Below are 22,735 nucleotides of genomic sequence, written 5' to 3'. Positions count from 1 at the left end.
AGCAAAAATACTTTTAGAGCCTACCTTAAAAGCTAAGTCTACCTGAACAATGGATCCAGGCTGATTTGATTGTTGGTTTTATACACAGATTCTGTACAAAGAGAACTTGAGCAAGGGGACTCCCCTCCCTGTCACCCCTGAGATGGAGCGGGTCAAGCGCAACCAGGAGAACTTTAGCTCGGTATTTGGGAGAAAGCTCCTTTAACTTCGTATTAAAAAATAATAATACCTTTCTATCAAAATTCCTTTTAGTCCCTATAAAATAATCAATTTAACAAATTCTTAAAAAAAAAAAAAATCAACTGAATTCTTCCTTTTTCCAGATCTCTTACTTACCATTTGATTCTAACATTTTATCCTTCCTATAACAGTCCTTTACAACTTTTCACAGGTTCCTTTCCGTGTTTTATAGGACTTTTGAAGTTAATTGATATCCAAAACCCCCAAATACTACATAGCTTTTATTTATTTAGAACTATTTTTATTTGATGTGGCTGGGTTAGCATTGTAAGAAAAGACACACGACTTGAGGCCCCATGTAGAAATAATGGCCCTTGCTGAGGACAGGGATTACCTTAACAGAGATCCTACCTTCTAAACAGTGGCACCAAGAGAGAAAACTGCTCAGAATCAGAACCCAAAGGAATCTTGATACATGTTCCAAACAAGACATTCCATCAATAGAAATCCAGATCTTCTGATTTTTAAAAAAATATTTGAATTAGATGAGTTTATGTTTTTCTTAATACTTTTGTTGAAAACTATAATACTCAATAGTCTGTGAAACTTTTATATACAGATCTTGGATTCACTTATGCCTGAGATGGAGAATCCAATGTCATTAGGAAAATTTAGCTGGATTATTTTTTTGGGGGGGGAAGGAGTAGAGCAGTAGGGAGAATTTTCAGCCAAAATGTTTAATTGTTCATTGAAATAATTATGTGAAGGAATCAAACTTCCAGATAATATCAGTAACTTTCTTTGGTCCCACTGTCTTTTTGTGTTTTGTTTGTAATTACTATTCACTAACAATCTTTTGATTTTATTGAATTTTCAGTATAAATTGATATTTTTGGAATGTTATATTTACTGTTTTCCCTATAGGTTTGTTGTTATTATTCCTACTTTTGGAAAGGTTTACATTTATTTTCAAAGTTCTTTAAAAATTATTTTCATCTATATTAGAGTAAGTATATTATTGTTTATATCTATTTGAGATATTAATGATCCTGATGATCCTGGACAATTTCTTCCTTTAAGTAACCATTTGTGTTAATTTTTACATAGGTTGCATTTAGGCAAAATTGTCCAGTAGTGCAGAGAACCTTTAAAGATTCTGTATTTAGACTCAACCATTTGTATAACTTGAATTTATACAACAAAGACCTATTTCCTATATTGCATAGATTTGACCTGAGGTTTAAAATAGTTATTCTGTAAAACGAATATTCTGTGTAGGGAAAATGAATATTTGCCCTCCAATTAAAAAATAACCTTTCTATGGTACACTAAGTATTTTAGTACTTTTATGAAATAATTTTTCTTAGATTTTAACAGAGAAAATCAACATTTAACGTGAGTTAGCATCAAAGTTGAATATCAAATACACTGGCCCTTTAGCCAAGGAAATGTGGAACATGTTCTCATCCAGACCTGTACTAGAAAAGACAGGTTGACTTGGTGAATTTGTCTTTCCTGTGTGATGTCTGTTTCATAGGCTCCCTAAATGATAGCTGAAAGGGCTGTTTTGACTGCTCTTGTTCTTTTCTGGATGCTTTCTTATGTCGTACAGGTGTTATACAAAGAAAACATCGGGAAAGGGATTCCAATTCCCATCACTCCAGAGATGGAGAGAGTCAAACACAATCAAGAAAACTTTAGTTCGGTATTTAAAAAACAAACAAACAAAAAACCTTTTAACTAATTTAAAATCCTTTTAAAAAAAGATTAATGGCTATACCTTAAAACCTAATCAACTTATTCCAGTAAAAACTTTGACATGTCTTGTTCCCAACTTAATGCTGCCATTTCCTGTGAAATCAGTTTCCCCAGTTTGGTTAAACATTAATATCACTTTAAAAATGTTCAATATTACTTTCCAACCTTTAAAAACATAACATACCCAGTCTCTCAGCCCCCACATTTATCCTGCTTTGGCAACTCTGAATGTAGAGTTTACAAAAATTTGTTCTGTAGATAAATATAAACTGTTGTCCTGATTTCCTATTCTAACTTTTTTGATCTCTACTGGTATTTGTATAGATATTTTCAAGTTCTTTTAGCATTTTGTCACTGTTCTCCATTTGCCTCAAGTATAATTCCTCCCAATATTTCACCCAAACTAAAAATTTGACTTCTTTTGAAAGTCAACAAAAGAAGATCTGTGTGTATGTACCTTCAAATATGCAATGTTTATAAAACCTAAATATCCTTATGTGGTTGATTAATATTTCCAAAACAAAATAACTTCCTTCGTTCTCCTCCTGTCTCTGCCCACTCTGTTTTCTCCCATCCTCATAACAAGCTCGGGGGTGCAGCTCATGGTTCCTTTCTATGGTGCTCTCCTTTGCTCAGCATTGCAGAGATTAGTTCAGCAACAAAACTTTCAAGCTTTTGCTGCTCCTTCCTGCTTTCCCTTGCTTTTAAGGATGTCTTTAGGCTCCTACAGGATGGACCTAGAAGCTTCTGGTATTTTCCTTCCTCTAACTCATTCTCTTCCTCTCTGCCCTGCTACTCGCTCACCACTGCTCTGCAAGAAGAGGAGAGTGGTTGACTGCTCTTTTTGTTCTGGATACTTTCTTATCACACAGGTGCTATACAAAGAAAACCTGGGCACAGGAATCCCCGTCTCCACCACTCCAGAAATGCAGAGAGTCAAACTCAATCAAGAGAATCTTAGCTCGGTATTTTGGAAAGAAAGGGAAAAGATGATGTCATTTAACCTCATAAAGAAATTGATACTTAACATTTTTTCTTCTTTAAAACCTACTTCCCTTCCTTTGCTTCTAATATACCTCACTTAGCAAAAGGACATTTCTCATTTCTGTGGTACTACTATGGATCCTTTTTCTAATTCTGATTTCTATTCCATCTGGCATTTAAAAATATTTTTTAAAACCTCTTTTCTTTTAGTTTGCTTGGATAACAACAAAACCACATTCTAACAGACTCAAATCCTCATGTGATTATTTGGGAAGGTAATTCCACAGCTTTTCCCCAGCAGCTAAAGACCCTAGATAAAGTCAGTCTCCTTATCCCAAGAATGGCTATCGTTAAAGTTTTTGGTGGCATCTTCTCAGCATATAACGCCTGGCTCCTTGGATTATTGTGTCATTTGATAACAAGGAAGTTGAACTCACCCTTAAAGTCTCACAACAAATGAAATGTTACTTACGGTTGTTTTTCTGGATGCTTTCTCATCACACAGGTGTTATACAAAGAAAACATGGGCAAGGGAACCCCTTTACCTGTCACTCCAGAGATGGAGAGAATCAAACACAATCAAGAAAATATTAGCTCGGTACTTGCGGCAAGACAAAAAAAAAAAAAACCTACTTCTTTAATAATTTAAAATAATACATATTAATCCTACTTTTTAAAGATAACTGAAATTTTGTGAATTTCTTAATCACATTTATCCTTCTTCCTTCTTTAGGGCTACTCCTGGACTTAACCTCAGAATAACAAGGTTGCTTTAATCCATTATTTTAAAGTTCTAATATCAGGAAGTAACAGATTTTCCAATAAGTCATCCTTTGCTCCTCTCTCCCCAAACTTAACTCTCTATCCATTATCCCCTAAGGTCTCTTTGTTTTATGTATTTGTGAAAAGTGGGGAGTGGAGTAGGAGGTGTGACAGGATTCTTTCTGGAACATCAGAATTGCGATTTTATTGTTTGTTTGTTTGTTTGTTTTTCAGCTGACTTTAGGTTATAATTTACCCCGTCAGATTTGGACAAAGAGACCTTGGGAAAAATAACCCCTATCCTCTCCTTCAGGCATAATGACATAAATTAAGATCCAGTAGTGGTTTTGCCAAATCACTGTCCATTTACTTTAAAAGGAGTGTCATTTGAACTATTTTTTGTTTTACCAATTTTAGTTCTTTCTGTTCTTCTGTCTATCAGGGTCTTTAAATGCTTATTTTAGTAAGCCACTTTTTGTAAGCCTGCGTTCTGTGATGTAAAGAGATTGCTGTGGGTTGGGGTTTGTGTGGGGACATTACCTTACATATTAGAGAGGTTCCTCCGATACTGGAACATGGGACTACTGAGACTTTAGTGTGCTTCAGGGTCACTGGGACCCCAAGTCTCAGTCTCTTATTCTGTAGATCTGGCATGGGGCCAGACATTTTGCAATTCCAGCAAAGTCTCAGGTGATGTTAACCTTGTTGTCCAGGGACCTCAACTTTGAGAATCAGTTCTTTGATAGAATTCTTCCTCTTGAATGCCATAGCTCAAATCTTCTGTGACATCAAGAATGACACTGGTGACAGGGAGGCTGGGAATTTTTCACAATGCATTACTGTTGTTTCCTATTGACTAACCCTATTAGTGATGTAATTCCTGAAGACATTTTTACTTACTGATAAGTATGATGATGTTCTGAATTAAAGCAAGAGGCAGAACACAGATACATTTCCCTGATGTGTGTGGCAAAAGGGTCCAGTCTCCCATTCCGATTTGGGCAGCAGCTATTCAAGTGCCTGCTCCTAAGTATTCAAGCACCTTCTCCTAAGTCCTGACAGATGATCTGTCAGGTGCGTGACATGCACAGGTTAGTGGTAGAGTAAAGGTGGTCTCCCATCTGGGCCCTGGAACCAGGCACAGAAAACTACAGTTCTGTCTTTTAGGCCGCAAGGATTTCAGGACAGGGTTCTCCTCTGGAAATGTGCTGTAACTAGTATCAGCTTGCTTTGGAAACATATTTCTTTCCATCTAATCTTAGTGCCCAAATAGTTTAGCAACGTGAACCTCCTAACAAATGATCTGTTCTGTTTTATCTTTTGTAACTGTCATTCTTTTTTTCTTTTTGGATCCACTGGACTCACATAGGTTTTGTACAAAGAAAATGTGGGCAAAGGCACCCCAACCCCTGTCACTCCAGAGATGCAGAGAGTCAAACGCAATCAAGAGAACATTAGCTCGGTATTGTCTTGAGAAACAAAAGTGCTTTTTATTCTGCAAAGTAACCCCTGCCGTTTGACCTGCTCCTAACTCCATCCCAGGTTAAAAAGAAAAAAATGCCAGTTTTTTAGAATCTCCCCTAAACGACATACTACATTGACTGTTGCCATTAACTGTTTTTTAAAGCTTTTTCTTGAGTTGTTCTCACTAATAGTAGTAGATAAAACCTGGGTTTTTCTCCCCCAAATCGCATTACATTGAATAGCCTGACGACTGCCTCCCAGTGACTTTCGGGTCCAACTTTGTATCTCACAGGTATTATACAAAGAGAACCTGGGGAAAGCCACCCCCACACCCTTTACTCCTGAGATGGAAAGAGTCAAACGCAATCAAGAAAACTTTAGCTCGGTATTTGAGAAAGGGAAAAAGAGATGGTGACACTTTTAACAAGCCTGGCAAACATAGTTATACCACTAATTTACCTCTCAGTTTCCTCCAAAATTTATCTTTTAAAATCCTTCTTTACCCACTTAAAAACCATACCAACCCTGCCAGCTCAAACTGATTTCTTTCTTCACCTTTTGCTTTATACCATAACATTTTAATGGCTTCTCTTCGTGGGGTGTTATAGAGTGTGACATAATTGAGCCATAACAACAGCTAGATGGTGGTTTTCAGAATTGGGTTTCTGCTCTCTGATATTTGGATGCTCTCTTGGCTCCTCTAGGTGTTGTACAAAGAGAATATGAGAAAAGCAACTCCGACACCAGTCACTCCAGAGATGGAGAGAGCTAAGCGCAACCAAGAAAACATTAGCTCGGTATTCTCCAGGACTAAAAAGGAGTAGTGCAACAACTTAGAAAATAACAATTTAACATCATCAAGTGTCTTTCTCATTCAACTGAAAAACACACTAAAACGAAAAGAGAATCGCAACATCTTGAAAATAACATTTTAACACCATAAAAATGTGCATTTTTTTTATCCCACTGAAAATTCACACTAAAATTAACACAACTATGCTTTTAAATTCCAAATGATTGTACTAAGATATAACAAGTTAATTGCCAATGTTTTCTTTTCCCTTTTACTCTGAGGTAGTCTTACATAACTGACTGTAACATATTGACTTCCTAACATTCTCAATCTTAAGCAATCCTTTAAGATGCTTTATGAAAAAGAAAAGATGCTTTATGAAACAGGTAATACTATGAAATGGATGCCTTACTCTGACTTTGATATTTTGGGTTTTTCATGTCTGAGACTTTGATTTCTGTATTAGCACACTGGTTTATAAAATCTGGACATAACCCTTCAAAAAATGATCACTTATTTTAAAGGATAGTTCTTTCAAATATATCACACTTAGTGCCATATACCACCCAGTGTACTGGTGCTACAATTCCCAGCAAATTCAAGAACGATTTTTTTTTCCTTTCCTTTCAAAATTATACTTTGCCCCATCTCCTTTGAAAATGAAAGTTATGTTTTTAGAGTCAAAACAAATCTCATTCAAGCCCTGCCCATCTACCCTCCTGCTAGCAGTTCTGCTGTCAAGGGCTTGCTGGGAATTTTTAGGTGACTCATGCTTGCCTCCCCAGCTCCTTGAGACTTCAGAATTAGAATGGTACCATAACTTGCCCTCATCCATGGTTTCTCCTCTGTCAGGTGCTTTATTCTGATAGCTTCCGGAAACAAATACAAGGCAAAGCTGCCTATGTCTTGGACACGCCAGAGATGAGACGGGTGAGAGAGACCCAGCGCCACATCTCAACGGTGAGTCAGGAATTCCTCAGATGGGGTGGGCAGCCTGTTGGAACGAGTCAAAAAGTAAATGATTACACCATCCTATTTTCACCAAATGAATTCATGAAATTTCAGGTGAAGTATCATGAAGACTTTGAGAAACACAAGGGTTGCTTCACACCGGTGGTGACAGACCCCATCACTGAGAGAGTGAAGAAGAACACGCAGGACTTCAGTGACATTTGCTACCGGGGTATTCAGAGGAAAGTGGTAGAAATGGAACAGAAACGGAATGACCAGGATCAGGAAACTATTACAGGTAACTGGGATCGGGGAGGGGGTGGGGAGGGGGAAGCAGCTTTAAATTATTCAATCTACCTGTGGTTGTTTAGGTTCATGTTTCGGTCTCCAAATTATCAGAGTCTGAGAACACCTGTGCTGAAATCTCACTTTCAGGTTTACGCGTCTGGCGTACCAATCCTGGCTCAGTTTTTGACTATGATCCAGCAGAAGACAATATTCAGTCCCGAAGTTTACACATGATTAATGGTATGTGATGCTGCAAAAGGCTTACAGCATAAACATCACAATTTAGTGGGCTAGCGCCAGGGGCATTTAGGCTCAAAGTTCGTCTCCTCCAGGGCTTTCAATTTCCTGAGTTGCTCATTCAGCATAAAAACATCTCCTTGACTAGTGGGCCAAGCTCACTTTCTAGACAAGTTCAAATTAGGAAAAGATTGTTTCACTGCCTCAAGGTAAGTCCCCTTCGGTCCCCATTGTAATTTTTTTTCCTAAAGAAAAACAGGTAGTAAATTTTTCTGTTGGGGAAATAATGACAATAAAATATGTAAGTAAAGGGGAAAAAACGGGGTTGACTTTTAGCAACTTTCTGAATTCCCTTATGTCAAGGAAGATAGTCATTCAACAAGAGGCCACATGCCTTCATACCCTTTATTCATGTTAAAAGTAAAAATAATATGTAGTGCCTGTAAATCTCAAAGAATTTATACTCTAGTCTGATGAAGAGAGATCAGTAAATCAGTAGTTATACCCTGACATGAACAGTTTTAAAGGTCTTCACACAGATTGTGGAAACAGAGCATCTAAATAAATTTGGAGATCAGGGGACTTTCTGGAGAAGTTGAAAGGTGGAATTTGAATATGAACATTACTACCTGTTCATTTTGGTGAGCCAGGAAAATGAGCAGGCTAGAGGGAAGAAAGAGTGGTCAAGGACAGACTCAGGGATCGGAAGCCTGGCTACACCACTGAATGGTTAGGGGGCCTTGGGTGATTAAACTCTCAACTGGAGAATGAGGACCACCTTCTGTTATAGAGTTTTGAGGGTTTAATCCATGGAAATCTACGAAAAACTGTTTTATAATGAACAAAAACCAACTGAGATTCAATTACCATTAGGGATTACTCCTAGGAAAATTTCATTTCTGCCTGCTCTCTGATGGATCTTACCTCCTTCAGCACAAGCTCAGCGCCGGAGCCGGGAGCAGTCTCGATCAGCCAGTGGGCTGAGCATCAGTGGTGGTGAGGAGAAGTCTGAGCATTCAGAAGCTGCCCACCTCTCTACCTACAGTGACGGGGGCGTCTTCTTCTCTGCAGCCTCAACAGGTACAAGTGGATGGCCCTGACCTTGATAGCCATGGGAGCCAGTTCACTGGATGTTACTGTAAGAGATGCTTTGAGTAGAAACAGAAAAAAATCTGGACCTTTTCTTCTAATGAGTCTAAAATTGAGGAGAGGTACATGCAGTTAGCTATTTAATTTTCATTCCTCCTTTCTTGGAAATCATTCTTTTTAAATTAGGGGGAAAGACACTGCTGCTCAGTTGCTAAACACAGAGTAAATGATATCTAGTCACGTTTTCTCCTAATGCTATTTTCCCCTTTCCTTTCAGGTTACAAACACGCAAGAACCACAGAGCTCCCACAGCAACGATCATCTTCAGTTGCTACCCAGCAGACAACGGTATCCTCCATCCCATCCCATCCATCCACTGCTGGAGTAAGTAACTCAAGTCCTCCTCCTTTTTTGATATGTGAAATAATGGTTACAGGTGTGCTGATCTTTTTTTTAAACCAAAACTTCTATTTTGTATAATGTTAACAGTAATAAATTGGAGAAGACAATGGCACCCCACTCCAGTACTCTTGCCTGGAAAATCCCATGGATGGAGGAGCCTAGCAGGTTGCAGTCCATGGGGTCGCTGAGGGTCGGACATGACTAAGCGACTTCACTTTTCACTTTCACGCATTGGAGAAGGAAATGGCAACCCACTCCAGTGTTCTTGCCTGGAGAATCCCAGGGACGGGGGAGCCTGGTGGGCTGCCGTCTATGGGGTCACATAGAGTCGGACACAACTGAAGTGACTTAGCAGCAACAGTAATAAATATCAGAGAAACTTCATTAACAGCTCGCATAACTAAAGAGCATTATTCAGTGATTTAAAACAAACATATGGATACACACAAAACACACAGAAAAACTAAAGCAAAATAATCATTGTGGGCTCATTAGACCCACCCACCATCTTAAAGCAAAGCATCTGTTGTTTGGAATCATTCTTCCACAGTATATGTGTGTGCAGATGTCACATGTAATCTAGTTATACCTTATATGTACAAGTGAAAGTGAAGTTGCTCAGTCGTGTCCGACTCTTAGCGACCCCATGGACTACAGCCCACCAGGCCCTCTGTCCATGGGATTTTCCAGGCAAGAGTACTGGAGTGGGGTGCCACTGCCTTCTCCATTAACAGCGGCAAGGCATATTATATTTACTTGAAGCTGGTATACTTGGTGACAGCCTTAGTGCCCTGGGACATGGCGTGCTTGGCCAGCTCCCCAGGTAGCAGCAAGCGCACGGCGGTCTGGATCTCCCTGGATGTGATAGTCAAGCGCTTGTTATAACGCGCCAGGCTTGATGCCTTGCCAGCGATGCGCTCGAAAATGTCGTTGACGAAGGAGTTCATGATTCCCATGGCCTTATGTACTATATGTACATGTGTACATATGTACATGTCCTATATGTACAAGAGATAAGTCAAATCATGCTCACCAATTCACCAGACTATCTTAAAACTCAGTTTAAAACCCTGGATCTCTTGGGACTTCCCTGCTGGTCCAGTGGTTAACTCTCTCAGCTCCCAAAGCAGGGGGCCCAGGTTCGATCCCTGGTCAGGGAACTAGATCCCACATGCTGCAACTAAGACCTGGTGCAGCCAAATAAATGAATAAATATTTTTAAAAAACCCTGGATCTAATTTCATAATATTAAAACATAATAACATAATTCTTTACGATTGAAATGAACAATATCTGTATGAAGAAAACCTTTACTAAAGGACATAAAGATTGGTAAGTATTAAAACCTATTATAGTTCAGGAAAGGAATCCTGCAGTCATTTCTCCAGAAATCAATCCATAAATTCAAGGCAATTCCAATCAAATCCTAGTACAATAATCATAAAAATTTTATACATTAATCCTAAAATTTATTTGAAAGAGTAAAGATGTAAGATCAAGCAAATTTTGAAAATGACAATAGGAAAGGACTTAACCATAAGAATAAAATGCACTAGAAAGCTATTATAATTAAATATGAATTTAGCATGAGAATAGATTTTAAAACACGTGAAGTCCAAAAACAGACCCGAAGAGTTACAAATACGCAGAGGAAAAAAAACAAAATTGTAAAATACTACAGAAAAAGACTATTTTTACAATACTGGAGATGGGAACATCTTCCTTGGCAACTTCAAAAATCTAGGAATGTAAAGGAAGACTATAACAAAAAGAAATGTCAAACTGGGAGAAGTTATACATAACAAAAGATTAATATCTAAAACCACATAAAGTATCCAAAATTCATCGAGGTCATTATTCCCCTTCCCTTCAAAATGAGGCCTGGAAGAATATGACTAAACCATCTACAACAAAAGAAATAAAAATGGCCAAGGAAAAGAGGCTCACCATGACTACTAACCAGAAATATACAAATTATAACAAAGTATGCTATTATGGTAGCAAACTTTTAAGAAAACTTAAAAGGCATGTTAACTTTGACCTAATACTTTCAGCCCAAAGACAGACACCTGAAGACCAACACTATGGGGTTAGTGGACGAATACAGTGATGGTTAACTATCTAGAAATACAGAAATGGCTAAATAACTTGTAGTTATTATTAAAATATGGAATTCTCTTCAGAATAAATCTATATACAGACAGACCTCCAAGCTATATCAAATGGAAAGAACCAAGTATTGTTTATAGTAATCCACTTATTGGTCGGGGGGGGTGGCTATCCTTGAATGTGAATGTGAGTTTCAAAATGCTAGGGAAAAATATGTAGGTTTCATGCCAAATAACTAACCAGTGGCTGCTCCTATGAAGAAAATTTGGACACTTTCAAATTTTATTTGTATCTCTAAATTGTTAGTTTGTAAAAATTTCATTGTTGTAAGAACACTTAACATGAGATCTACTACCCTCTTATTTTTCAGTGTACATTTACTATAGATTCAAGGTTGTCTCTAGAACAGCACATCTCTAGCATTCATTCATCTTGCTTAACTGAAATTTATGCTGTTGATTAGCAACAGTCACCATACTGTATTTTTTGTTTTCACCACTGTTTAAATTAGCTTTCCAGAAAATCTTATTTCTGGTATGCTCCCAAATTCTCAAAGTGAGAGAAATATGCAGTACTGCTGATTTTTCAAATTCTTTTTCTCTAATAAAACATTCAGTTCAGTTGCTCAGGCGTGTCCGACTCTTTGCGACCCCACGAATCGCAGCACGTCAGGCCTCCCTGTCCATCACCAACTCCTGGAGTTCACTCAAACTCACGTCCATCGAGTTGGTAATGCCATCCAGCCATCTCATCCTGTCATCCCCTTCCCCTCCTGCCCCCAATCCCTCCCAGCATGTCTTTTCCAATGAGTCAACTCTTTGCATGAGGTGGCCCAAGTACTGGAGTTTCAGCTTTAGCATCATTCCTTCCAATGAACACCCAGGACTGATCTTTAGAATGGACTGGTTGGATCTCCTTGCAGTCCAAGGGACTCTCAAGTCTTCTCCAACACCAGTTTCAAAAGCATCAATTCTTCGGCGCTCAGCCTTCTTCACAGTCCAATTCTCACATCCATACATGATCACAGGAAAAACCATAGCCTTGACTAGACGGACCTTTGTTGGCAAAGTAATGTCTCTGCTTTTGAACATGCTATCTAGGTTGGTCATAACTTTCCAAGGAGTAAGCGTCTTTTAATTTCATGGCTGCACTCACCATCTGCAGTGATTTTGGAGCCCCCCAAAAATAAAGTCTGACACTGTTTCCCCATCTATTTGTCATGAAGTGATGGCACCAGATGCCATGATCTTCGTTTTCTGAATGTTGAGCTTTAAGCCAACTTTTTCACTCTCCTCTTTCATCAAGAGGCTCTTTAGTTCTACACTTTCTGCCATAAGGGTGGTGTCATCTGCATATCTGAAGTTATTGATATTTCTCCCGGCAATCCTGATTCCAGCTTGTGCTTACTCCAGCCCAGCGTTTCTCATGATGTACTCTGCATATAAGTTAAATAAGCAGGGTGACAGTATACAGCCTTGACGTACTCCTTTTCCTATTTGGAACCAGTCTGTTGTTCCATGTCCAATTCTAACTGTTACTTCCTGACCTGCATATAGGTTTCTCAAGATGCGGGTCAGGTGGTCTGCTATTCCCATCTTTCAGAATTTTCCACAATAGTATAACCACTAACGTAATTTCTACGTGTTTGCCTATTTAGGACATTTCATATAAATGAAATCATGTTAATATGTGGCCTGCTGTTACTGGCTTTATGTTTGATTTATCCATGTGTCATTTATCAGTACTAATTCCTTTATATTAGCAAATATTACTACATTGTATGAAAATGTTTCCTTCATCAGTTGGTGGGCATTTGGGCTGTTTCCAGTTTTTAGCTATTATGAATAAGGGTATACAAGTTATTGTGTGGATATACGTTCATTCCTCTTGGGTATATACCTAGGAGTACAATTGCTAGGTCACATGGGAACTATGTAAAATAGGAGAAATTTCCAAAACTGTTTTCCACAGTGTCTGCACCATTTTCCATTTCTATCAGCAGTTTATAAAAGATTTCAATTTTCCCGCATCCTCCCCAATACCTTTTTTCAATTATCATTCCAGCGTGTAGTGGTATCGCATTGTAACTTTACATTTTCCTGGTGACTAATGACGCAGAGTATTTAGCTCTTGGTGTATCTCTCGTCAACAATTCAGATCCTCAGCAAAGGATCTGAATAGATGTGTGTGTATGTAGTCAGTCAGTCGTGTCTGACTCTGTGACCCCCATGGACTGTAGCCCACCAGGTTCCTCTGTCCATGGAATTCTCTAGGCAAGAATACTGGAGTGGGTTCCCATTTCTTTCTTCAGGGGACCTTCCTGATCCAGGGATAGAACCTTAATCTCCTGCATTGACAGGCAGATTCTTTACCATCTGAGTCATCAGATAAGATAGATTGTAATCCTTATTAGATATACGATTTGCAAACATTTTCTCCTAGTCTTTTTAGTTTTGGTGGTAGTTGCACATTCTGTTTCATGCAACTTAAATTTCTGGTGTCATAAGAGACTTTAAAATTAGTTGTTTAGGTTAATTGTTGCAAATCTAACATTTCCCTTTTTTGTCCTTACCCACAGAAAATCTTCCGTGCCATGTATGACTATATGGCTGCTGATGCAGATGAGGTATCCTTCAAAGATGGAGATGCCATTGTCAATGTTCAAGCTATAGATGAAGGTTGGATGTACGGCACTGTGCAGAGGACTGGCAGGACCGGCATGCTCCCAGCCAACTACGTTGAAGCTATTTAGACACTTCAAAGCATCAATCCTGTCTACATGACCTACAAATCTTGTTAGTATTTCAGTTTAGACTCTCCACTATTCTCCAAGTTCTCAAACTGCCTAATAGTTTTTGTTATGATTTACGGTTGTACCATCCCTTAATTTGTTTCTACACATACCTAAGTAATTCACCATTGTATTAGTACAATTAATCTATCCAATTATTAAACTAGACTTACCTCTATTTTCTGGACTTGCACATAAAACCTGAGACAACATTAAACCCATAGGTTTTTTTTTTATAATTAAAAAATTTTCTTTTGGGTTTTAAATGATTTCAGCACAGACATTTTTAGAAGTTTCTGCATTATTATTGCTGTATCAACCCAGAGTCTTTCTCCATTACTAAAATGTTTAACAGTATTTCTTTTCTAAATCAAGAATTCTAAACATGTTAAACAGTTTTTAAAAATGGCAGATACTCACCTTTTCCTTGCTTATTGACTGCTGATACTTTTATTTCTAATCCAGTTCTGAAGTTATGAAGCTGATAGTCAATATAAACTGGTGTTACACTAGTGTCTAATAAAATCTGTAATTCTGCAACAAACACCATTGACGGAATGAGCATTACTTTTTAATAGTTTTAAGATCTACAAATAAAAACTTCAACAAAGCAAATCTATGCTAGACTTCACCACAAAAACTAAACTTAAAAATGCACAAGACACAACTCTGAAAATCAACTATATTTCAATTAAAAAAATATGAACAAATGTTGGACTGTGTTCAGCAAGCTTTCCTTATGGCTTGGCTTATAAAGTTTTAGAAATAGCTGTGGGATCCAATCTTCAAGGGATCTTCTTCATCTGGATCCAGTAGGCTGGCAGTTTGTGTCAAAGGCATTAAATGGGCAATAATGGCTTGTTGCTTCAGTGTACAGAGTATCTTTACTAAAAAGCAAAAGATCTGTCACGTTATTTTATTGCTGTAGTAATAATGTTCTCCCTAAGCTCCTTAATTTGTGTCTGGAGACACAAAGCAAAGAGCACATGTAAAAATGAAGGCAGAGACTGGGGTGATGGAAAGCCAAAAATTGCTAGCAACCACAAGAAGCTAAAAGAGAGGCATGAATAGCCTTCCTCACAGCCCTTAGAAGGAACCAACCCTTGCTGACATCTTATCTCAGACTTCTAGCCTATAGAACCAAGACAATAAATTTCTATTATTTAAGCCTTTCAGTTTTTGATTTTTACAGAAGCCATAGTAAACTAATGACAGTAATCTTACACTTTTTTTCTTACTTAAAAGTATGAATTTACAGTCTTCTAAGCAAAATAAAAGCAAAAATAAACAAATGGGACCTAACCAAACTTTAAGCTTTTGCACATCAAAGGAAAACCATCATATAATGAAAAGACAACCTCACAATGGGAGAAATATATTTGGAAACGATGCCACCTATGAGGGCTTAAGTTCCAAAATATACCAACAGTTCATGCAACTCAATACCAAAAAAACCAAACCACCCAATCAAAAAACTGGCATAAGATCTGGACAGATATTTCTCTAAAGACAACATGTGGCCAACAGGCACATGAAAAGATGCTCAAAATTACTATTAGAGAAATGCCAAAGCAAACCTACAATCAGGTAGTGTGTAAATATATATATATATATATATATTACACACAATATTACTCAGCCATAATAAAGAATGTAACATTGTCATTTGAAACAACATGGATGGACCTAGGAAATATCAAAGTCAGTCAAATATCATCTTGCATGCAGAATCTATAAAATACAAATTAATCTCTATAAAAACAGACTCACAGGCATAGAAAACAAACTTATGGTTACCAAAAGAGGGGAAGGAGAAAGGGGGATAAACTTTAAGTATAGGATTAATAGATAAACACTACTATACATAAAACAGACAAGCAACAAAAGATTTACTGTGTAACACAGGGAACAATATTCAGTATTTTCTAATAACCTTTAATGGAAATAATCTGAAATAAAATATATAAATATAATACTGAACCACCTTGCTGTATACCTGAAATTAGCACATTATAAACAAACTATATTTCAATTTTTTTAAAAGTATGAATTTAGAAGTGTGTGGAACCCTTGAAACTATGAATAAAACAGAGAGATCCTCTCTGGTTAAAAACAGGCCATAAAAGAGGGCAAGAATATGAACGGTTCATATCATCGTGGAGGAATACAATACTCATTTTTGGCTGGTGTCTGAACCATTTAATTAATTTCAGGAGGTCTCATTGAAACAAAAAAAAAATTTAAAAAACTCAAACACCAAAGAAAAACAAGTACCAGAATTTACTTTTTTCTTTTTAAATTTTATTTCAGATTAAAGTGCATTTCGTTAAAAATGTTTCAATATCCAGTTTCGATTGGCAAGTGTTAACAGTCAACTCTCAATAGATCATGAAAGTTTTACTGTGGATCAGACACAGATTCTCTCTCCTTCAACCAGTCAAAATGAACCTGAAAATACAACTTTAGGTGCACCTGCTTCAAACATTGTATAAACATTAAACAAAACTGACTGTACCCTTATTTCCCATCTGCTAGTACAGGTAATCAAGGAATGAACACATACTTCTGTGAAGTTTCAACTTAAATCATTCGACTTATCAAATATAAATACTTTTTGAATGTAAAACTAAGCTCTCTTAGATTTATCAAGTGATGAAAACAAAAATATTATAGGGCTAATAAATGACTGATTTGGCTTCTCTCAGTCCTCTTCTAAGTGCATATTAGTCAAGTCTATCCACAAGAGGTAGTGTTTAAGATCGAAAGTAACTGATTACTCACCAACACAGAAAGCAAACTCCCAACCCCCCCCAATTTGTTTTACAGGTGTGATTTAACCAATTAGTGCCAGATGCCTTTCCTTTACATATCACGTCCCTTAATATCCATGGCAAATACATAAAAATGTTTTAAGAATTTAAGGAGAAAAAGGTATACATAAAAAATACTAGTTAAGCAACAGTAAGACATAAATGAAATCAGGGGAACTCATTTTATAAAATAAAATCTAAATAATGGATACAGAAATTAAATTAAAAAACCCTATTCTGCCAGCTGAAGTAACCAAACTGACGACATGCCATATATGAACAAAACAACTGCATATGTCAAGGACTGGCACAATTTAAGGGTCAGCAAGTAGTAAATATGTAATTATGTTCATTATTACAGGCCACCCAGTCTTCAGACTACTCAATTCTGCCACGATAGCAGGAAAACAGCCAAACATGTAAATAAGCACCGCTGTGTCCCAGAAAAACCTGATTTACCAACAAAACAATTTTATGCATTGTCACAAAGTATTTTCTTTCCAACCATTAGAAAACATAAAATTCATTCTCAGTTCCTTAAATGTAAAAAGAAGTGGCAGGCTATGGTTTGTCAATCCCTCCCTGCTCTTTAAAAACTTATTAAAGACTACTGTCTTTTGTTTCCTATTATCAAAATCAACTATTAATTCCATTTTTCTACAAAATTTCCATTCCATAAAAAATAAATTCTTCAGATACCTGTTATTCAATTAAGTATCAAAACAGCTATTATTCTATATTCCATTTTCAGTTTCATGACACTATTTTGAAAGTGAGCTTTCTACTTCTATGCAGTTCATCCATTTAAGAAATCAGTCTTTTGTTGGAATTATTTACTGATGGGAGGTGGAGTATAAAATATATTTCTAAACAATTACCCAAGGGATTAATAAACTATTATGATACCGTATTACATGTAGAATACATGTATATTACATGTAGAATACACTGGCTGTCAGCTACTTTCAAAATATAAAGATAACTGTTAACTTAATGGTCTAATTCTTTATTGCTATTTCAATCGATCTTTCTCTTCTCTTCATCATTTATCAGTGCATCAATCTCAATCAACATGTAAATTTGCTGATAAACTTAGTTTCATTCAATTATAAAATGGTACACTGTGACATAAAGGTATTGTTCCCTCTCTTACATGTAGAAAACCAAAAGCTACGGAGGTTCTTTTCTTCCATGTGACATGTGACATCAATTTAAAATACTGTCTTTAATTTTATAATCACAGGTAAAGGGAGAAGTTAACTTTTATTCTAATGGCATATTTCAGGGGAGTAAGCATTTACAGCTTGGCACTTAGTTTTAACTGTTCTTTGGTTAAAGGCTTGGCACAGAAAGAAAAAAAAATGGTAAAGATCACACTGTAAAATTTAACATTCTATTCCAAGAACTAAATGAACGCTCATAATTTTATTAGACTACAGATCTAATTTACAGATCTTCAAATCAAAATGAATCAGATTTTAATGGAACTTTCAAAGAGCAATATACAAAACCTGGCATATAATAGACACAATTAACCGGGCCATGAAAAACCACAAAGACCAGATTTGTTTTACAGATTGAACAATCAATAAATTTTGATAATCAGTTTTTAAAACCCATTACTTCTGACATTTCCTTAATTAAGTGCTTTAGATGAGGGCAGTTCTTACAATAAAAGTATTTATTTTTAATAAATATGAAGGAAAATATCATCTTAAAAGAATGCCCAAAAAACCCTCATTTTTGAAGATCAGACTACTCAACTCTTTCAACTCCATTTTGCAACAAAATAGGAAGTTTCAATCACATACTGTCACAGCACTCACCAGAGGTCTTCAGTAAACTTGAATATCAAGGCACACTTGTCAGAATGGACTTACTATAGCACTGCTAACTTCACTGCCAAATTAACCTTTGTTAGGGGTAGCCTATTTTCAATGTTTATTAATAAAAAAATGAAGTCCTATAACCTAGAAGGCAAGATTTAGAGACTAAATTCATCTCTAATATTATGAAAATTTAAAAAGTCAGAACATAATTCGTATATACTCATAAGACTCCACATTGTCCAAACTGCTTAATCAGGTTCTTGATAACATAAAATACTTATCTTCTATATTAAAAGGCCCCATATTAGGCAAAATTCTACTTTTAACAATTTTATTTAAAATTTTTAACTTTAATATGAAGCCTTCAAGACCAGTCAGAATCCTCAATTCAGAAAAGGTTTCTTAAAAAAAGACTAGTAGTTATATTTTGTGGCAATAATTTTAAGGATATACATCTGCCTGGGTTACCAATTGCTAATTTGGATCTTGAAGCCTCTTAGACCTATGACCACAAATGCAGTACACAGACATCAGCATTTGTATGGATCACATGGAAATTCTTAGAAATGAACTATTAGGCTCTCATCACATACCTACTGAATCAGAATCTGCATTTTAACAAATACATGTAGGTTTGAGAAGCACTGTATCAATTAATCGGAGAAGGCGATGGCACCCCACTCCAGTACTCCTGCCTGGAAAATCCCACGGACAGAGGAGCCTGGTGGGCTGCAGTCCAGGGGGTTGTTAGAAGTCAGACACGACTGAGCGACTTCACTTTCACGCATTGGAGAAGGAAATGGCAACCCACTCCAGGGTTCTTGCCTGGAGAATCCCAGGGATGGGGGAGCCTGGTGGGCTGCCGTCTATGGGGTCACACAACGTCAGACACAACTGAAGCGACTTAGCAGCAGCAGTATTAATTAATAAAGTCAGGACTTCACTCTAATGTTTGTATACAAAGTATAAGACCTTTCTAATGGCTTAGGGATAAAATGGACATGTGTTGTAATAACAAGCAGGCAGCTAACTCCCCTGACTCAAGCCCCAGCCTAATAACATTAACAACTGCTTTTTTTAACAACCTCTAACCCTGGCTCACAAATAATCTCCCAGAAAATCAGTTATGAAGAATTCTAAATAGAAACTAGGCTTTTCTTAATGGATTATAAAGTCAAAGTCAGAAGGAATGGCATTAAAAGAAAATGAGTTAAGTTTTCACATCTTTTGTTAAATTTCAACTAAGCCTGCCTTTAAAACAGCACTCACTTTTAACTACTCATCTCTTTAAAAATCAAAACAAAACTCTACTTGTATATTTTCCACATACCCTCCCATTTTTCCAATTTCCCAATTTTCTTGTCTTCCCTCCCACCTTTAGTCAAAACATAACTGAATTTTCTTGACATTTTTATGATTCTTAAATGTAAAACACTTCTGACTACTACCAACCTGCACATAAACAGAATCATGGGAAATTCATATTCAAATCTTATTTTTGACTGTTATTCTACTGCATTATTAACCTAAATCATCCTATAATCGACAAAGAAACTAGAGCAAAAGCTCTCCACTATTCAACAATGGCTTTCAAACTTGTTCAAACTGCAGAGCATCTTTAATTATGTGCTCACTGAGATACTGGAAATTCATTTTTGAACATCAAAAATTATACTATGGTTCTACATGCAACTATATTCTTTATAAATGCATAAAATTAAAAATGACATTTGAGTGTTCTTAGTAATGTCTGTCATGTTTTATTAACCATTAGAAATTATTTGAAAAAACTTATTTCACTTTAATGGTAAAAAGACACACACTGGAGCTGATCATGGAATATTAATGCTTTTTGCTCTTCCAGAAATAGTAGAAAAATCTGCAGAAAGTTTTAAGGCAAGAATATTGAAAATAAGGAGCCTAAATAAACACATAACTTTATCAACAACTAAGATTTAGCAAATTGGTTTTTAAATGTTTTAGAATATATCCTGGTTAAACCAGGATGTTCTAAATTTAGTATCTGCACTTGCACCAAACTTGTGATTTAAGTAAATGGTATTCATTTTGGTCACATTTTCTGCTATACTGTCCACCTTCCCAGGAACTTCAGTCCACCAGCAGGTAAGTTTAGCTCACACAAATATTAAGATATGAGGTTGTGAAATGAGTTAATTCTGGTTCCTCTCAACATACATACCTATCCCTTCTACTAACACCTGTTCAATCAAAACGTGCCTGTTTACTCACATAGAACTTGGGGAATAAATGACAAATTAAACCAAAATTATAAGTGTTTAAATTCAAGCTACAATCCTTCAGGTTCAATGGTCCCAGATTTTCTTTTAAAACCATCCTCAGCATATAAATACCAAACTTAGACCCCAAAATATTTACAATGTAATGATAATGGATCATGAAAATGAAACCAACTTTTATCGTGACTGGGTGGCAGTCCCCTTCTGAATATAAAGCTAACCAAGACACAAGGATTAAACTTTCCATAAGTTGTTAATGAATGTGTGCTTTTTCAAGTAGGGGTTACTTCTGAATTAAGTCTAAAACTGAGATTACTCATTCTATTTAGAAAACAAGTGAGATATTTGTTAAAAAGATGAAACAAATATGGGAAAGGCAGGCACTAATACCAGTTGGTAAAATTAGAAATGTTTTAATTACATACACCCTATTTTTTTAAACTGAATAAAACATACATATTTTAAAGAACAGTTTTCAGATTTCTCCCAAGTTTGCTTTAGGTATAGGTGGAGAGCAGATAAGCTCTAGGTTTCTTATGATCCAAGTTATAATGAAAATACTCAAGCTAACTCCCCATTAAAGAGAAATGTAACGAGGCACTATTTCTGGTGGCTAATCCCCTCTTTCAAACCAAAAGGGGGAAAAAAAAAGGTTATGGAAATGAACAGCAAGGTTGTCATGTAACACTTTCTCATTTCTCATATTTGTTCTGCTTACTTTAGAAAATAAACTCATGTTTAACTATTAACTAAGTACAAAACTTTTTGTTGTTTTATTTGTAGATACAGAATCCTACAAATATCTGCAGCAATCCCATGAAGCACGTCTATTATCCATACTGATATCTCAGTATTCAATATATACAAAATTATGTTTCTATTAAACAAAGGTATTCACAAGAGGCTACAGAAAAACTCATGCAACTAATGAAGACTGAAATTTATAAATTAAAGACTTAATCTATACATAATGTACAAACAGTCGTGCATTTTTAAATGAATAGTATGTATCTCATAAGAGTGTATTTTCACAGGCAAATGCTGCTGCACAAGTATTTGTTAATGCAAATGAATGGAATCACTAAATTCTGCTTTAATATTTAACCCCTATAGTTGAAACTTTTGATTATTTTTCTTGAAAGCTGTCCAAATGAAGCTGCTCTGTCTGTGAAAAACATTCCAAAAAATTCTTTTGCCTCTCATTTGGGGTGTTTTACCAAGAACAAATTTCTTAAACCTCAAGCACCAAAAAAAAAAAAGAAAGAAAGAAAGTATAAACATCTTATCAGTTAAGCAAAAACTTCAAATAAAAAATTTCAGTTTTTCTTACTTAGAGGAGGTATATTACATAAAATGTTTCATTAAAATATGCATGAGTACGTAAAACAAAATTTATGCTTTTGCTTGTAGTTTCTGCTTTCACATTTCAGTAAACTACTTTAAGTTCTGGAAAAACTATGTATAGCAGCCAAGAAAATATGTTACACAGGAAAGATTGCTCTCACTCACAAAATTAACTTAATAAGCTATTGTTCTTTAGCATTTGAAATTACCAACTTTGCAAACATTCAGTCCGAAATTGTGCTATATTTCAGAACTTACTTTATGAGTCAACAAATCCAGTGATTTAAAAAAAAAAAAAATTCAATTTTCTCTTAAAACACTAAAAAGAATTGTCATGGGCTGGTGACCTCCAACGTGACTGCAGATTTTTAATTATAGAGTTTGCCATGCTACCAAGTTTCTCGTGCATTTCAAATAGCTGGCTTCCTGAATAATTATAGAGATCTTCTGAATCTAGTTGAAGAGCAAGTGCGCTAATCTGTGCCACAAGATTTTTAGATAACGGAGCTTCTAAAGCAACAGGATCAATTAAATCTAAAGGAAAGAGAAGAAAATAGCACTATTAAAATCTATTCCAGATACATCTTAACTTGCATCTCCTTCTAAGTTAATAAAAAATTTAAGTGCCTAGGTTTCAAATTAAGAGTGCTTGCTGAGGTAGTCCCCACTCAAGATAAGAGAGTGAG

The 22,735-nt window shown here is 36.2% G+C and overlaps 2 protein-coding genes across 53 annotated transcripts in view; one reads left to right on the top strand and one right to left on the bottom strand.

Moving 5' to 3' along the window:
* The window catches only part of NEB (nebulin), a 220,940-nt gene extending 206,588 nt beyond the window's left edge, over positions 1–14,352 (top strand). For 7 of the 45 annotated variants that reach the window (XM_086353245.1, XM_086353208.1, XM_086353166.1 and 4 more), the window contains 8 exons: positions 5,054–5,146; positions 5,853–5,945; positions 6,794–6,901; positions 7,007–7,190; positions 7,328–7,420; positions 8,351–8,497; positions 8,784–8,890; positions 13,596–14,352. In XM_086353245.1, the coding sequence (XP_086209371.1) occupies positions 5,054–5,146; positions 5,853–5,945; positions 6,794–6,901; positions 7,007–7,190; positions 7,328–7,420; positions 8,351–8,497; positions 8,784–8,890; positions 13,596–13,769 (999 nt within the window). In that variant the 3' untranslated portion in view covers positions 13,770–14,352. Of the gene's footprint in view, positions 1–88; positions 182–1,792; positions 1,886–2,810; positions 2,904–3,427; positions 3,521–5,053; positions 5,147–5,440; positions 5,534–5,852; positions 5,946–6,793; positions 6,902–7,006; positions 7,191–7,327; positions 7,421–8,350; positions 8,498–8,783; positions 8,891–13,595 lie in introns of all 45 variants that reach the window. The other 38 variants (XM_086353306.1, XM_086353298.1, XM_086353282.1 and 35 more) reach the window with 16 other exon arrangements.
* Positions 14,353–16,087: 1,735 nt separating this feature from the next.
* Positions 16,088–22,735, bottom strand: part of RIF1 (replication timing regulatory factor 1) — a 62,345-nt gene continuing 55,697 nt past the window's right edge. For all 8 annotated transcript variants that reach the window (XM_086353374.1, XM_086353356.1, XM_086353384.1 and 5 more), the window contains one exon: positions 16,088–22,583. In XM_086353374.1, coding sequence (XP_086209500.1) covers positions 22,369–22,583 — 215 coding nt within the window. In that variant the 3' untranslated portion in view covers positions 16,088–22,368. The remainder of the gene's footprint in view (positions 22,584–22,735) is intronic.

Source organism: Bos grunniens, chromosome 2, assembly GCF_055505025.1.
Source record: "Bos grunniens cultivar Pamir isolate PY7600 chromosome 2, Bosgru_T2T1.0, whole genome shotgun sequence".
In the NCBI taxonomy this organism is placed as follows: domain Eukaryota; kingdom Metazoa; phylum Chordata; class Mammalia; order Artiodactyla; family Bovidae; genus Bos; species Bos grunniens.
The sequence above is the reverse complement of the archived record's forward strand: the minus strand, read 5'-3'. Positions and strand labels throughout refer to the sequence as shown.